The 15,326-nt window shown below is 51.6% G+C and overlaps 1 protein-coding gene and 1 long non-coding RNA gene across 2 annotated transcripts; one reads left to right on the forward strand and one right to left on the reverse strand.

Annotated features, from left to right (window-relative positions):
• The first annotated feature begins 1,040 nt into the window (after positions 1 to 1,040).
• Positions 1,041 to 6,642, forward strand: ANGPTL4 (angiopoietin like 4). Its single transcript, XM_029218287.1, has 7 exons — positions 1,041 to 1,570; positions 1,746 to 1,856; positions 1,980 to 2,097; positions 4,348 to 4,461; positions 4,789 to 4,884; positions 4,973 to 5,254; positions 5,976 to 6,642. Exons 1-7 carry the CDS (start codon positions 1,235 to 1,237, stop codon positions 6,155 to 6,157), a joined length of 1,239 nt encoding a protein of 412 aa, XP_029074120.1. The 5' UTR covers positions 1,041 to 1,234; the 3' UTR covers positions 6,158 to 6,642.
• Positions 6,643 to 7,241: 599 nt separating this feature from the next.
• On the reverse strand, positions 7,242 to 15,077 carry LOC114892928. Its single transcript, XR_003792794.1, has 4 exons — positions 14,844 to 15,077; positions 14,285 to 14,430; positions 9,319 to 9,471; positions 7,242 to 7,298 (listed from the first exon to the last, which is right to left on the reverse strand). It is a non-coding gene; the product is annotated as an uncharacterized LOC114892928 (long non-coding RNA).
• Between the last annotated feature and the right edge of the window lie 249 nt (positions 15,078 to 15,326).

A 15,326-nucleotide genomic window follows, 5' to 3' on the forward strand; every position in this document is an offset into this window, starting at 1 on the left:
TCGTGCCCTGGGTTTTTCCTGGCAGGCAGGTTTTCTATGCCAGCCTCAATTTTCAGGCAAGGTATAGGGAAGTTGGTGGGAATGGAGGGGGAGAACTTTGGTAAAAGTTTGTTGAATAAATGCTTAGCCTTGAGAAATGAAAGTGGTCCACCTCACAGCCTCACTCAGTTCTTCCTCTGTCCCAACTCTGTCCCTACCCAAGGCTCAGAGTGTTGGGGTCTCTCCACAAGCCTGGGAACTCCATGTAGGAGAGCAGAGGACTGTTTATTGAACGAATGAATGAATGAGGGAGAATGGGGAGACCTTCCTTCCATGTATCCCCTCTTTCTGTTCCAAGGTTCCTGCTTTGATTCAGGCAAACACTCTGAAGACCCTGAGGGTAGAGCGTGGGCAGTGGGGAGAGAGGCACCCGCTGGAGACTGAACAAGACAAATCTGGTCCCTGCCACCTGGGCACTAAGTTGTGCGGAGTGGGATGAGGGACGTTAAAGAATCCCACAAACACATCTGCAACGACCAAGCCTTGAGTGGGAAGGAGCGCGAAAGCCCGAGATTGTCTCCCCGGGAGGCCAGTCTGGTCTTGGGATGCTCTCCGGGAGGCGTTCCGGAGGCGGGGATGTTTGAGGGGTCCCGGGTTTCCGCCTAGCCCTGCTGGACTGAGCGTACCAGGACCCTCTTCCCCAGCTTTTGACTTGGGGAGGGGGTCAGGAATGCAGCCCGCACGCCCCGTCCCCGCTGACACCAGCACCTTTTCCCCACTGGGCGCGGCGGGGGCTGGGGAGGGGCTCGAAATTCCAGCGCTTGGAAAGGGACCGCGGGGAGAGGAAGTCACGTCTCCCACGGTCAGCAGAGAAGGCACGGCTGACCACGCACGTCCGGGCCTGTTGGGAGGAGCCAGAGTTTTGCACCTCCCAGGGCACCCGTCACCCCCAAAACTACCCGGCCTCCAGCACACTGAACCCCACCCCCGGCCCCACGCCCCGTCCCCGGAACTCCACGCGCCCCGCCTCCCAGGCTCCGCCTTCTACTCCCGCACTGTGCTTATAATAGAGGGCGTAGCGGGCACAAGCCAAGCTGTGATTCGAGTCTTTGCTCTCTGGCTTCTGCACCCAAGCGAGTCTCCACCAGGGCCCCCGCGTCTCCACCCCTCTCATCTCGACCTCCGAGTCCCCCTTGCGCCCCCTCACCCCTGCCTCTCCGATCCCCGCGTCCCGGCGTCCACACCACCCGGAAGGATGCGCTGTGCGCCAACAGCCGGAGCAGCCCTGGTGCTGTGCGCTGCCACCGCCGGGCTGCTGAGCGCGCAGGGCCGCCCGGAGCCTCCCGAGAAGCCGCGCTTCGCCTCCTGGGACGAGGTGAATGTGCTGGCGCACGGGCTCCTGCAGCTCGGCAACGGGCTACGCGAGCACGTGGAGCGCACCCGTGGGCAGCTGGGCGAGCTGGAGCGGCGTCTGGGCTCGTGCGGGGCCGCCTGCAAGGATCCTGAGGGGTCAGCCGCACCTCCGTTCGCCCCGGAGAATCTGGTCCCTCCCGGCGGCGATGCAGTCCCGGAGACCCTCCGCAGCTTTCAGGTACGTACGCTCCTACTGCCCTGGAAGGGTGTGGACGGGAGGGGGCGCATCCCGGACTCCCTGGGCTCTCCTGCCCGGGCCTCAAAGGATGGAGAGTTGGGAGTAGGACCGGGGATGAATGGAGAAGTTGGCGGCGGAAGGCCAGATCCTCACCAGGGTTTTATACTCTCCCCAGACTCAGCTCAAGGCTCAGAACAGCAGGATCCAGCAACTCTTCCAGAAGGTGGCCCAGCAGCAGCGGCACCTGGAGAAGCAGCACCTGAGAATCCAGAATCTGCAGAGCCAGGTGCCTGATGCTTGCCCCAGGTGGGGAGGTTGAAGTTTGGACCTATGGGTCTGGACGTGGAGCTAAGCAGGTCGAGCAGCCTGAGCCAGCCAGACCTGACCCCCTCCTCCTGTCCTGTCCCAGATGGGCCACTTGGCCCCCATGCACCTGGGCCACGGGGTGGCCAAGCGTGCCAGGAGGAAGAGGCTACCCAAGATGGCCCAGCTTGCTGGCCCAGCTCAAAATATCAACCGCCTGCACAGTGAGTGTCCAGACCTTGGCTGTTCTCTGGAAACCAACCCCCACTATTCTCGCCCCCCACCCTTGTCAGGTCCACCTTACTGAGAAGGAGAGAGGCCCCGGCCCTGCGTCCCTGTGGGCTGACGGGCCTCTGGTGAAGGGGTGACTGGGACACCCCCTCCTCAGCCCTCTCCCTGCCCCACGGGGCCACCCCACCCTTCTTCCCAGCAAGCCACTGGGATTTCCCATGGGCCACTAACTGGAGCAGCAGGCGGCTGGGAAACAGGGTCCGAGGGGGACTTGAGCTGCAGGGGTGTGGGAAAAGGGGTGGTACAGCTCAGGGACACCTTCCTGGAGGTTGGAACCTTCTAGGAGGGACAGGATGGGGGACGAAAGGGTGCCAGCTAGGGAGGCTGGAGGCTGCAGCCCTCGTTGGGTGAAGAGAGAATGGCGGCCTGGGAGGGGAGGTTCTGATGTTTGGCCACCACCCACCCACCATGGGCTTTTAGAGTGTGGATCTAGGAGGGGAGGCTAGGGCAGGGAACCCCCATCTCCTTGGCCAGATGCACCACTCTTGCATCTCTTACAAATCCAGGGCTCCTGACTCACACACCTCTTCCGTCCCACAACCTTCTATTGGCCCGGAAGTCCCTGATCAGCACTTCCCACGCCCCCCCCCCAAGTTCTGGTTCCTTTATTGTGTATGCCCCATAGCACCCCAGATCTCCTAACATGTCTGTAGGTATCTGACACAGATTCCCAGCTCCCGGTGTCTCTGTCCTACTGCTCCAGAGCTGGCTGGCTTCCTTGTGGTCCTCCTACCCCATCTCCTACCTTGGCATCTGCAGCAGTCTGCAGCCAACTGGGTGAAAGTTCAGATCTCCCTCTTCACACCCTCGGGCTGGTTGCTGGCTTCCCGCCCTTTAGTCTTGAGGGCTCCGGCACCTCCCCGTCCCACCACTTTCCCTCCCCTCCCCAACCAGGAAGGGTCCATTACACCCTCCCAAACCGTAGCCCTGGTATGAGTGGCTTCTGGGTGGGGCCCGCAGGCATAGATCCAGGCTGGGGAATGTGATGGGGAAGGGGGGGTCATGTGTAGGTTTGGGGACTCCAGGCTCGCCCCTGCCAAGTATGGGAAAGTTCAGAGCTGAGGAGACAAACAGCTGGTGTTAATGGAAGCCACATTGGTGGTTTGGCGGGCTGCCTGTTGTGATTGGAAGAGAGGAAAGTAGGGGAAAGGGGAGCTGCTTCAGGGACCAGAAAATGCCTCCAGTCATCCGGGCCCGCCCCCACTCCCACAGTGTAGACACATTCACCCCGCGACCTGAGCCTTCCCCTCCCCCTGCGACCTTTCCCCTACTTTCCGGGCTGGGCTGGGGCTGGCCTGGGGCTGGGCTGGGCTGGGCATGGGACGGGCTGGGGGCGGGGACTTCCCCGGTCTGCCGATGTGCCCTGGCCATCCTTCCGATTTTTCCTCCCTCCTCCCTCCTTCCCTCCTTCCCTCCTCAATCCTTCCCCCTTCCTCTCTGATACTTGGGACCCCAGGCAGGGCCTCTGTGGTGTCCCCAAGCCCCATCCAGGCCTGATTCCCCTCCCGCCACTGGACAAAGCAGAGACCCCTCCTGTTTATCGCAGTTCTTGCCCCATCCCCACTCTGGTCCAGCTCCTTCAGTCATTCCTTCATGGCATCTTTAGTAAACACCTGCTGTGGGCTGGGATCAGCCTGGGCACCGGTGCCAGATGGTGGGCAAAGAGCCATTCATTGTCTCTAGCCTCATGGACCTCCTTCAGTGTGGGGAGTTGGAGAGAGACCATCAGATGACCCCAGTGTTGGGGAGTAGGAAGTCCTCAGTGCCCCTAACCTGGTCTGGGTGGGATAGTCAGGGACATGATCCCTTTCAGAAGCTGGGACCTTTAATATGAGGCAAGGAAAGGCATGAGGGAAGTGGGTCTCAGAACAGTAGCACGTGGAAAGTCCCTGTGGCAGGAGGGGGGTGTGGTACCAGGAAGGCTATGTGGCCAGAGGGTGGGCGTGCAGTGCAGGAGGAGGGAGGATGGGTATAGCAACCAGTCCTGGGGTGCCTTGTAGACTGTGTCGAGGAAAGGCATGGGGTGCTATGGAAGACTTTAGGCAAGTGGGGGGTGTGTCGTGAGCTCTAGATTGCCCCCTCCCATCCCTGTCACCTGCTGCCCAGCCCCCAGACATGCCTGTTTCCTGGAACCCCCAAGGCTGCTCTCTGCTTCAATGCCCCCACCCTTGTCTGCCCTGCAGGACTGCCCAGGGACTGCCAAGAGCTGTTTGAAGAGGGAGAGAGGCAAAGTGGATTGTTCCAGATCCAGCCCCAGGGGTCCTCCTCATTCCTGGTTAACTGCAAGATGACCTCAGGTAGGGACGCTCTGGCCCCCCAGGTACCCCAAATATCATGGGCCCGGTTGTCTTTCTGTCAAATGCAGCTCACCCCCCCTCCCTCCCTTGCTCCCTGCTTTCTCCTTCCCTGCTGGATCCTTGGGACAAAGATCCAGGCAGAGCCCTCCGCCTGCTGACCAGCCCATCTTCCTCCTTTAACCATCTTCCTCCAGTCCTGCTGGGATGGATGAGAGGAACATTGCTCTCCCTTGGTTTAGAGGTGGTTTGGGGTTTGGGAGCCAGATGGGGGAGTCAGGGTCTCTTGTAAAAAGAATCCTCCTGGTGACTTTGCACCTTTCTGGGCAGATGGAGGCTGGACTGTAATTCAGAGGCGCCAGGATGGCTCAGTCGACTTTAACCAGCCCTGGGACGCCTACAAGGATGGCTTCGGAGACCCCCAAGGTGGGTGTTTCCTGCAGGCCAGAGGCACAGGGGGAGGAGGGGGCCACGGAGGTGGGTCGTTCTCACAGATGGGCCTTTCCCACTGTAGGTGAGTTCTGGCTGGGCCTGGAGAAGGTGCACCGCATCATGGGGGAGCGTGGCAGCCACCTGGCTGTGCAGCTGCAGGATTGGGAGGGCAATGCCGAGTCATTGCAGTTCCCTGTCCACCTGGGTGGCGAAGACACAGCCTACAGCCTGCAGCTCACGGCGCCCGTGGCCAGCAAACTGGGTGCCACCACCTTCTCACCCAGCGGCCTCTCCCTGCCTTTCTCCACTTGGGACCAAGACCACGACCTCCGCGGAGACAAGAACTGTGCGAAGAGCCTCTCTGGTGAGCAAGCAAGCTCTGTCCCTCCTTGTCTTGCCCTTTGCCACACAGCTGGGACCTCCCCTCCCTATCTTTCTGCATCCGTCCCCTGCCTTCAACTCCATCTATTCCCTCCCCACTTTTCTCTTTACGTGCAGCATACCCTTGGGCAACTGACTTAACGCTCACTTACTCCATCTTCAAAATGGGTATAACCATACCGTCCACACCATAGGATTATTATGAACATATGATGAGATGACGTTTGTGGGATGGTGGCTGGTGTGTGGCAAAGCCATCGAGACAGACCCCATCTTGTTCTAATGAAATCGGAGGCAGAGCCCGGGCCCTGTGAAGCGAAATATATGAAACCGCCTTTTGGTGGGTCAAAGAAGGATGGAATAGTGGTTAATTTCATATGGTTCAATCTAATATAAACTAGTGAGATGCATGACAGTCATAGAGAGGCTTTAATAAATGTTTGCCATGTGCCAGGTGCGGAGAAGTCACTCGCCAGGGTCACAGACATAAAAGCTGCAGTTACCGGGAAGTGGGGTACCCAGAGCCCCTGAGGTGCCTTTGTCACAACCTGGGGCTTCTCAGAACACAGTTTGACAACCACTGCCAAAGACATCTCATCTAAAGTGTGTGACATCCAACACGCAGCCTCATCCCCATCCCGGGCCCAGTGGAGGCCCAAGGACCCATGGGCCTAACCAAGTCCCGTTTTTTCTGACCCCGGCAGGTGGCTGGTGGTTCGGTACCTGCGGCCACTCCAATCTTAATGGCCAGTATTTCCATTCCATCCCGCGGCAGCGGCAGCAGCTTAAGAAGGGCATCTTCTGGAAGACCTGGCGGGGCCGCTACTACCCGCTGCAGGCCACCACCATGCTGATCCAGCCCACAGCGGCCGAAGCAGCCTCCTAGCCTCCTCGCCGGGGCCTGGTCCCAGGCTCCTGGAGGACAGGGACTCTGATTCTGGCCCAGCATGTGGCCACTCCCTGCCTGGGCAGGGGCTCCGAGCAGGGGCCACCTGAAACCTCATGGACAGAGAAGATGTCCACGACTGGAGATGCCCCCACGATGAGTGGGGGGCTGCAGGAAATGCCCTCTGAGAAGAACAGAGCTGCAGGGCTGCAGGGCACAGACCCCGAAAGCGTGGGACACGGGGGCATTGAAGCCCACTCCTCGCCCGCCCGAGGAGTATGGGATGCAGAGGGACCACTCGGGGGCAGCCAGGCCGGCCCTTGATGGCGGATTCAGTCACGTTGACTGGCTGGGGGACCAGGACTCCCATAGGCCCCGGGCGCCCTTGTGGTGCTGTAGCGTGTGGGTGCTATAGGCGAGCCCGCGCCGACGGCATCTGGGCTGAGCCCACGGAATTCTTGGAATAAAAACAACCTCAGAACATTTCGTTCCTTTTCGTCCTTTGTTTTTGTTTTAAAAAGTGGACAGTTTTCAAAGTCCACATAAACATATTCCCAGGGTGGAGGGTGAATGCTTCCGGGGCTCTTGAGGGCAACGCTGGTTATCCCTACCACCTCCGACAGCTGATTTCAATTTCCTTCACTTATGATTTCATGATGTGTATCTCATTTTTTACTTTCAAAGTTACAAAATAAAACCCTCATTCAGTCCTTCTGGAAGCAGGTAATAGAGAAAATAAGAAGCTCTTCCTGACCATACTTAGGCATATGAATCACTATTAACTTTTTAGTGTCCTGCCATCTGATAGAAATACGATGTGAGTTGTGTGTTTAATTTTTTTTGTAGCCACATTTTTTAAAATATTTATTTATTTATTTTTGGCTGTGTTGGGTCTTCATTTCTGTGTGAGGGCTTTCTCTAGTTGCGGCGAGCCGGGGCCGCTCTTCATCGCAGTGCGTGGGCCTCTTACTGTTGCAGCCTCCCTTGTTGCGGAGCACAGGCTCCAGACGTGCAGGCTCAGTAGTTGTGGCTCATGGGCCTAGTTGCTCCGTGGCATGTGGGATCTTCCCAGACCAGGGCTCGAACCCATGTCCCCTGCATTGGCAGGCAGACCCTCCACCACTGCGTCACCAGGGAAGCCCTGTAGCCACATTTTTAAAAAAGAAAAAAAACAAAAGTTTTACAAGAAAGTAAAAAAAAAATTTAGGAATATACTTCATTGAACCCAATATTTCCAAAATATTACTGTTTCAACATGTGGTCAATATAAAAGTTATTGATAAAAAAAAAGTTACTGATGAGATATTTGACATGGCTTTTTGTACTGAGTCTTCCAAATTCAGTATGGATTTCACACTTATGGCGCATCTCAGTTTGGACTGGCCGTATTTAAGGGCTTAGTAGCCACAGTGGCCAATGGCCACCATCTTGGACAACCCAGCTCTACTGTGTGACATTAATGCAGTGTTTTGGGTAAATTCTTCCCATTTTTGGCCATGTCTGCAGAAGTTTTCCTTTAAATTGGCTTTAAAATATATATATATATATGTATCTTGGGACTTCCCTGGTGGTCCAGTGGATAAGAATCCACCTTCCAATGCAGGGAACGCAGGTTCCATCCCTGGTCAGGGAGCTAAGACTGCACATGCCACAGGGCAACTAAGCCCGAGCGCCACAACTAGAGAGCCTGTGTGCTGCAACTACTGAGCCCGCGCACTCTGGAGCCTGCGTGACACAACTACAGAGAAGCCTGCTGGCTGCAACGAAAGGTCCCACATGACTCAACTAAGACCTGATGCAGCCAAAAATAAATAGATATTAAAATATATATATATGTATCTAAAATTCAGCTAATATTTCTTGAGCACCTACTACAGGTCAGGCCCTGTCCCAAGTGCTTGGGATACTCTAGTGAACAGAATAGATCCCTGCCTGCACCAAGCTTGCCTTCAAAGCCTCTCCCATTACAGAGAAGGTGACCTATAATTGATGGTCTAAACTGGAGACACTGTTGAGAGTGAAAGGGGGGGTGTTGTTAATATTTAAGCCAGATGACAGATGTAAAGCAGCTCACCCTCAGGCATATAGGGACTTACTGACCCAGTTTCTAAAAATGTAGTCATATATCTTACAGTGTGTGGAAAACCCTGCCACAAATAGGTTAGTAAAACTAAACTCGGTGAAAACAAAACAATGCAAATGCTTTCAAATTCCAGCTAGAGGGAATTCCCTGGCCGTCCAGTGGTTAGGACTCCATGGCTTTCACTGCTGTCAGTGTGGGTTCAATCTCTGGTGGGGCAACTAAGATCCCACAAGCCCCGCCGCCAGGCCAAAAAAAAAAAAAAAAAAATCCAGCTAGAAAACTGACCTATGGTGAAAAAAAAACCCCACAATAAACGAATAGTGGTTGCCTCTGGAAGGGTGGGAGGTGGGATAGGGATTGACTCGGAAGGGATATAAGGGAACTTTCCCAGGTGACGGTGATGTTCTGAACCTCAGTAGAGGTGGGTTACTCCCATATTCACCTTTGCCTTGGTGAGTATACACTTAAGATTTGTGCATTTCATTGTATGTAAATTTCACCTTAAAAAAAAAGCTACAACAGTCATAAAAAGACATGGAACTCTAGTTAATGGTATGCATGCTGAAGTGTTTTAGAGGTGCAGTGAACTGATGTCTTCAATTTTGTTTTTTTAAATTTTTTCCAGCTTTATTGAGATGTAATTAACACACAATAGGACTTCTCTGATGGCGCAGTGGTTAAGAATCCGCCTGCCAATGCAGAGGACACGGGTTGGATCATTGGTCCGGGAAGATCCCACATGCCGCGGAGCAACTAAGCCCGTACTGAGCCTGTGTTCTAGAGCCCACGAGCCACAGCTACTGAAGCCCACGCACCTAGAGCCCGTGCTCCACAACTAGAGAAGCCACTGCAGTGAGAAGCCTGCACACTGCAACGAAGAGTAGCCCCTGCTCACCGCAACTAGAGAACGCCCGCGTGCAGCAACAAAGACCCAATGCAGCCAAAAATAAATTAATTTAAAAAAACATAAAACATTGTGTAAGTTTAAGGTGTATGACATGTTGACTTGATACACATATACTGTGAAATGATAAGCACCCTAGCATTAGCCAACGCCTCCATCACATCACACAATTACCTTTTCTGTTTTGGTGGTGAGAACATTGAAGATCTGCTCTCTTAGCAGCTTTCAGGTACAATACAGTGTTACTTGTAATCACCATGCTGTCCATTAGATCCCCTAAATCTTCAACTTCCTTTGAAATGCATCAAAAAATTAGATGACGGGTGGCTAGAGAAATGGATATGCAATAAAGCAAAATGTTAATAGTGCGATCTGGGTCTGGGTATTCTCTGTACAATTCTTTCCATTTTTCTAAATGTTTAAAAAATTTCACAATGAAATGTATGTAGGGAAGAAAATCCTGACAAGATCCTGTTGCCTTCTAAAGGCTCTCATCCTTCATCTGAGCTCAAAAAGGGAGATGAGGATTAGATAATTGTTGAAGAGATATGAGCAAGAGAGAGTGAGCCTCTCTCCTTAATGGGTAATAAAGGTCTTCAAGAATTGAAAAAAAAGGGAGAGGGATAAATTAGGAGTTTGGGATTAGCATATACACACAACTATATATAAAATAGATAAACTACAAGGACCTACTGTGTAGCACAGGGAACTCTACTCAATATTTTGTAATAACCTATAAAGGAAAAGAATCTGAAAAAGAATATATATGTGTGTGTGTGTGCGTGTATACTGAATTACTTTGCTGTACTCCTGGAACTAACACAAAATAGTAAATCAACTATACTTCAATAAAAAATTTAATTCATTAAAAAAAAGGAATTGAGGGCTTCCCTGGTGGCACAGTGGTTAAGAATCCGCCTGGTAATGCAGGAGACACAGGTTCGAGCCCTGGTCCGGGAAGATCCCACATGCCACACAGCAACTAAGTCCCTGCGCCACATCTACTGAACCTGCACTCTAGAGCCCGCGAGCCACAACTACTGAGCCCGTGTGCCACAGCTACTGAAGCCCGCGTGCCTAGAGCCTGTGCTCCACAACAAGAGAAGCCACCGCAATGAGAAGCCTGCACACTGCAACGAAGAGTAGCCCCCTCTCGCCACGACTAGAGAAAGCCCATGCACAGCAACAAAGACCCAATGCAGCCAAAAATAAATAAATAATTTTTTAAAAAATTTAAAAAAGGAATTGAAAAAAGGTAGGACTTTCACAGTATGTGGTTCAATGGTATTTAATGCACTGCTTACGATTATCACCCGTATCATATGGCACATTATCATAGGGCACGTTTGGGAGAAACAGCATTTGCCTGTGCCCTGAGCCCCAGCTGCTGTTTTAATAGAGAACCTATTTTTCCAATATTCCTAGGGGTTCCTTGGGAAGGTAGTGGGGGCCTCTTTCACTAGAGGAGAGCCTCTGTGTTGAGGACACACTAGCTTCCCTGGAGCCCTGGCTGAGCATGGGTGACGATCTCCTCAACACTTGGAGGCCAGACCCTCTTCAGGATCCTTGTTCGGGGGTGCTCTGTATCGGGCAGGCTTGGAGGGTCTCCCTTGAGACCACTGTGGCTGAACTGGTGGGGAGTCCAGTCTGTTGAGGTGGGGGCAGAGCCCTCCCAGTTGTGCACTCTTTATTCTCAGGTCCTGCCAAACAGGGCTGATTGCTCCAATGCTGCTGCTGCTTCTGCTATCACCTCCTCCTCCAACACAGCATTTCCTGCCCCTCCATCACTGGGAATGACAGAAAGAGTAACCACCATGGCTGGGAGCCAAACAAGAGCCAGGAAGTGAATCCTGACCCAGCCAACTTCAGAGCTGGCGCTCTTAACCATATCACTCCCCTGGGGAGGGGCCAGGACAGGACACTCAAGCTCTGTGGCCTCAGCCCCTGCATCCGGAAAATAGGGATGGTCTGGTACCCCACCCTCCCATCCACACCACCCCTTCCTGTTCTCCAGGTGCTGTGAGGATTTCATGTAGCATTACATGAAAAGCAGTCTGAGTAGCGTTTGACTCAAGGTGAGCACACAACATAAACGGGAGCCATCATTACTAACACTATCGTTACTAGGAGCCATGCTGGATGGGCGCGGGAACAACATGACCCAGACAGGAGAAATGCCTTCATGGTGGAGGTCACTTTTGAGTCAGTTTTTTTTTTTTCTTCTTATTTAAAATCATGTTTATTAAGGTTTACTTTTTTAAAAAACATTTATTTTATTGAAGTATAGTTGATTTACAACGTTGTGGGGTTTTTTGTTTTGTTTTTTTTGGCCATATGGCTCGTGGGATCCTAGTTACCCGACCAGCGATTGGACCCAGGCCCTCGGCAATGAAAACACGAAGTTCTAACCACTAGAGCGCCAGGGAATTCCCTACAATGTTGTGTTAATTTCTACTGTACAGCAGATATTCAGTTATACATATATATGTATAATTTATATATATATATATACATATATATAAATTCTTTTTCATATTCTTTCCATTATGGTTTATCACAGGATATTGAATATAGTTCCCTGTGCTATATAGTAGGAGATTCTTGTTTTTTTGTTGTTTTTTTTTAAGGCCTTTATTGAATTTGTTACAATATTACTTGTTTTATGTCTTGTTTTTTTGGCCCCAAGGCATGTGGGATCTTAGCTCCCTGACCAGGGATGGAACCCGCACCCACTGAATTGGAAGGCGAAGTCTTAACCACTGGACCACCAGGGAAGCCCCGACCTTCTTGTTTATCCATTCTATGTATGATAGTTTGCATCTACTAATCCCAAACTCCCGATCCACCCCTCCCCCATGAGTCAGTTTTCAAAGGATAAAAATTCTACAAAGATGGGGGAGGGGTGTGGCACCGCAGGAGGAGAGCACTGTTTGAGAGCAAAAGCCTGGCTGCCTTGGAAGGAAGCACAGCTCCTGTCTGGAGAACCAGTGCATTGCCCCACCTGGCTGCAGCGAGAGGCAAGAAGCTTGGGTGGTGAATGCCGGTGGGGTGGGGAGGGGGTTTGGGTGGGAATGTGCCGGGCTTCAAGCCAACAGCCCAGGAGTATGCAAAGGCCACTAGGGTCCTCCCTGGACTGGCTTCCAGCCTGCCTCACCTTTTCCCCTAATCTCATCTCTGGGCCCTTGGACTCAACTCTCCAGCCACTGTGGCCTCCTGGCCGTTCAGAGCCATTGGGCTCTCTCTCACTTCTTTGTTTTGTCTGTCTAAAATGCTGTTCCCACCACCTCCTCCCCCTCCCTCGGACTCAGTGTAAATGCCACCTCCTCCGGGATGCCTTCCCTGCCTCCCTAACTAAGTAGATCCGCTGTCACATAGCCCAGTTTATTCCTGGGCTCACTGCACTCTGAAATTTCTTGTGCGTGCTGTTGTTTACTTGCTTCTTGTCTGCCTGTTCCACTAGACTGTCAGCTCCCCAAGGGCTGGGACTTGGTCTCCTTCAACTCTGCATCTCCAGCCCATAGAGCATTGCCTGGCCTGACTTATGTTTTAAAAGACCCTCGGGGGTGGGGGGGGATAAATTAGGAGTTTGGTATTAACATATACACACTACTATATATAAAATAGATAACCAGGGACTTCCCTGGTGGTCCAGTCGTTAAGACTCTGCGCTCCCAATGCAGGGGGCCCAGGTTCGAGCCCTGGTCAGGAAACTAGATCCCGCACGCCGCAACTAAAAGCCCACATGCCTCAAAGAAGATCCTGCCTGCCGCAACTAAGACCCGGTGTAGTCAAATAAATAAATAAATAATTTTAAAAGTATATAAATAAATAAAATAGATAGCCAACAAGGGCCCACTGTATAGCACAGGGAACTATATTTAATATCTTGTAACAACCTATAATGGAAAAGAATCTGAAAAAGAATATATATGCCACTGAATCACTTTGCTGTACACCTGAAACTAACACATTGTAAATCAACTATACTTCAATTTAAAAAAAATAAATTTATTTATTTATTTTTGGCTGTGTTGGGTCTTCGTTGCTGCGCACGGGCTTTCTTTAGTTGCAGTGAGCGGGGGCTACTCTTCATTGTGCTGCACGGGCTTCTCATTGTGTGGCTTCTCTTGTTGCACAGCACAGGATCTAGGTGCGTGGGCTTCAGTAGCTGTGGCACGCAGGCTCAGTAGTTGTGGCGCACGGGCTTAGTTGCTCCGCAGCATGTGGGATCTTCCCAGACCAGGGCTTGAACCTGCGTCCCCTGCATTGGCAGATGGATTCTTAACCACTGTGCCACCAGGGAAGCACCCCCAATTTAAAAATATATATATTTATTTATTTATTTGGTTATGCCGGGTCTTAGTTGCAGCAGGCAGGCAGGCTCCTTAGTCGTGGCATGTGGGCTCCTTAGTTGCAGCATGCAGGCTCCTCAGTTGTGGCACACAAACTCTTGGTTGTGACATGCATGTGGGATCTAGCTCCCTGACCAGGGATCAAACTTGGGCCCCCTGCATTGGGAGAGCAGAGTCTTAACCACTGCGCCACCAGGGAAGTTCCTATACTTCAATTTAAAAATACATAAATAGGAATTGCCTGGGGTCCAGTGGTTAGGATGCAGCTTTCATTGCTGAGGGCCCAGGTTCAGTCCCTCGCTGGGGAGCTAAAATCCCACAAGCCATGCGGCGTGGCCAAAAAAATTTTAATTTAATTTAAAAAATAAATAAATAAAAGACTCCATGTGGCTGCTATGGGAAGAACAGACTGTGTGAGGTGAGCTCAGATCAGGGAGCTTTGGGAGCAGGAAACTACACAGGTCCGTGAAGTGATGACAGGGCCAGTATAGGGGTGGTGGCAGTGGTGAGGGTGAGAAGTGGTCAGAAATATAAGAGGGAGGAGGGACAGAGTAAGGCAACTGAGGGAGGGGTTGGGAGAGAGGGGCAGGGGAGTAAAGGATGAGGAGAGGGGAGTCCACCACCTCTGGCTTTGATGATGTGGGTGAATGGATGGAGTCACAGGAGGAGGAGAGGATATGGGAAAAAGAGGCCAAATTTGTGTTTGGGATGCCTGATGGACATCCCAAGGATGAGGTCCAGGAGGCAATAATAATTATTATTATTATTAGCACATGAGCTATACTTACATGATCACTAATCAAACATTTCTGTGACTTTCCTGGTGGTCCAGTGGTCAAGGCTCCGCACTCCCAATGCAGGGGGCCTGGGTCTGATCCCTGTTCAGGAAACTAGATCCCTCATGCCGCAACGAAGATCCCACGTGCCATAAGACCTGCGCAGCCAAATAAATAAATAACTATTTTAAAACAAAACACAACGTTTATTGCCCACTGGGGACACAGCAGTGACTGCCACAGACACAGCCCCTGCCCTCACATGGCTGATGTTCTGTTGGTGGGGGACAGAAACTAAATAGGATTGTGAAAATTTAAAAGAGGAAACCTTAACTAAAACTGGAGTCAGGAAGTCTTGCAGAGGGAGCTCTTATGCTCTGCCACTCCTCAGTTACCCCAAACAGGAAGACATCAATTACAGACCCCAATCAGAAGAGATGTACGTACCTTGCACTCCCAAACAGTAACTGCAATTACTTTACTAAAACTGGAGAAGAGATTTTCTTCCCTCCCAGCAACAAGCCCAGCCAATGGAAACACCACAACTTAGCCAATGAGAAGCTGCCCTCACCTGAACGCTTACTTTCCTCCGAATTAACTTTCATTTCACTATTGTCCATGACTTCTTGTCTCACCGTCTTTTCTATAAAAGGCTTCCATTTTGTACAACCTCTGGGAGTATCTCTGCTTGACAGATGAGATGCTGCTTGATTCATGAATCTTTTAATAAAGGCAATTAGACCTTCACACTTAGTAGAAGTTTGTTTTTTAACAGGATCGAGAAAGAAATGCATACTTTAATGTCAAGTAGGGATAAATCCTTGGGGTGGGGGATGGAATAAAACAGGATAAGGGGACAGAGAAGGGCAGACAGTCTGACACCGAGTAAGGATTTACAAATATTTGTTAAAGACTTAATGACAGACAGTGGGTGGTTGATTTAGTATGTGTTTAGGTCAACGATCTAGTCATACTCCAAAGATTCCATAAGGTGAGTTTCTCCCGTTTTACAGAGGGAGAAAACTGCAACCCAGAGAGGAGAGGAAACCTCTAA

Source organism: Monodon monoceros, unplaced genomic scaffold (assembly GCF_005190385.1).
Source record: "Monodon monoceros isolate NGI ecotype Baffin Bay Population unplaced genomic scaffold, NGI_Narwhal_1 Super_Scaffold_12, whole genome shotgun sequence".
Lineage (NCBI taxonomy): Eukaryota > Metazoa > Chordata > Mammalia > Artiodactyla > Monodontidae > Monodon > Monodon monoceros.

What these genes read in the sequence shown, in the direction of transcription:
- ANGPTL4 (XM_029218287.1), top strand. Translation starts at nt 1,235, where the DNA reads ATGCGCTGTGCGCCAACAGCCGGAGCAGCCCTGGTGCTGTGCGCTGCC. An exon ending in TCCAGAATCTGCAGAGCCAG is followed by an intron (nt 1,857 to 1,979) that starts GTGCCTGATGCT and finishes GTCCTGTCCCAG; the next exon opens with ATGGGCCACTTGGCCCCCAT. An exon ending in TAACTGCAAGATGACCTCAG is followed by an intron (nt 4,462 to 4,788) that starts GTAGGGACGCTC and finishes CTTTCTGGGCAG; the next exon opens with ATGGAGGCTGGACTGTAATT.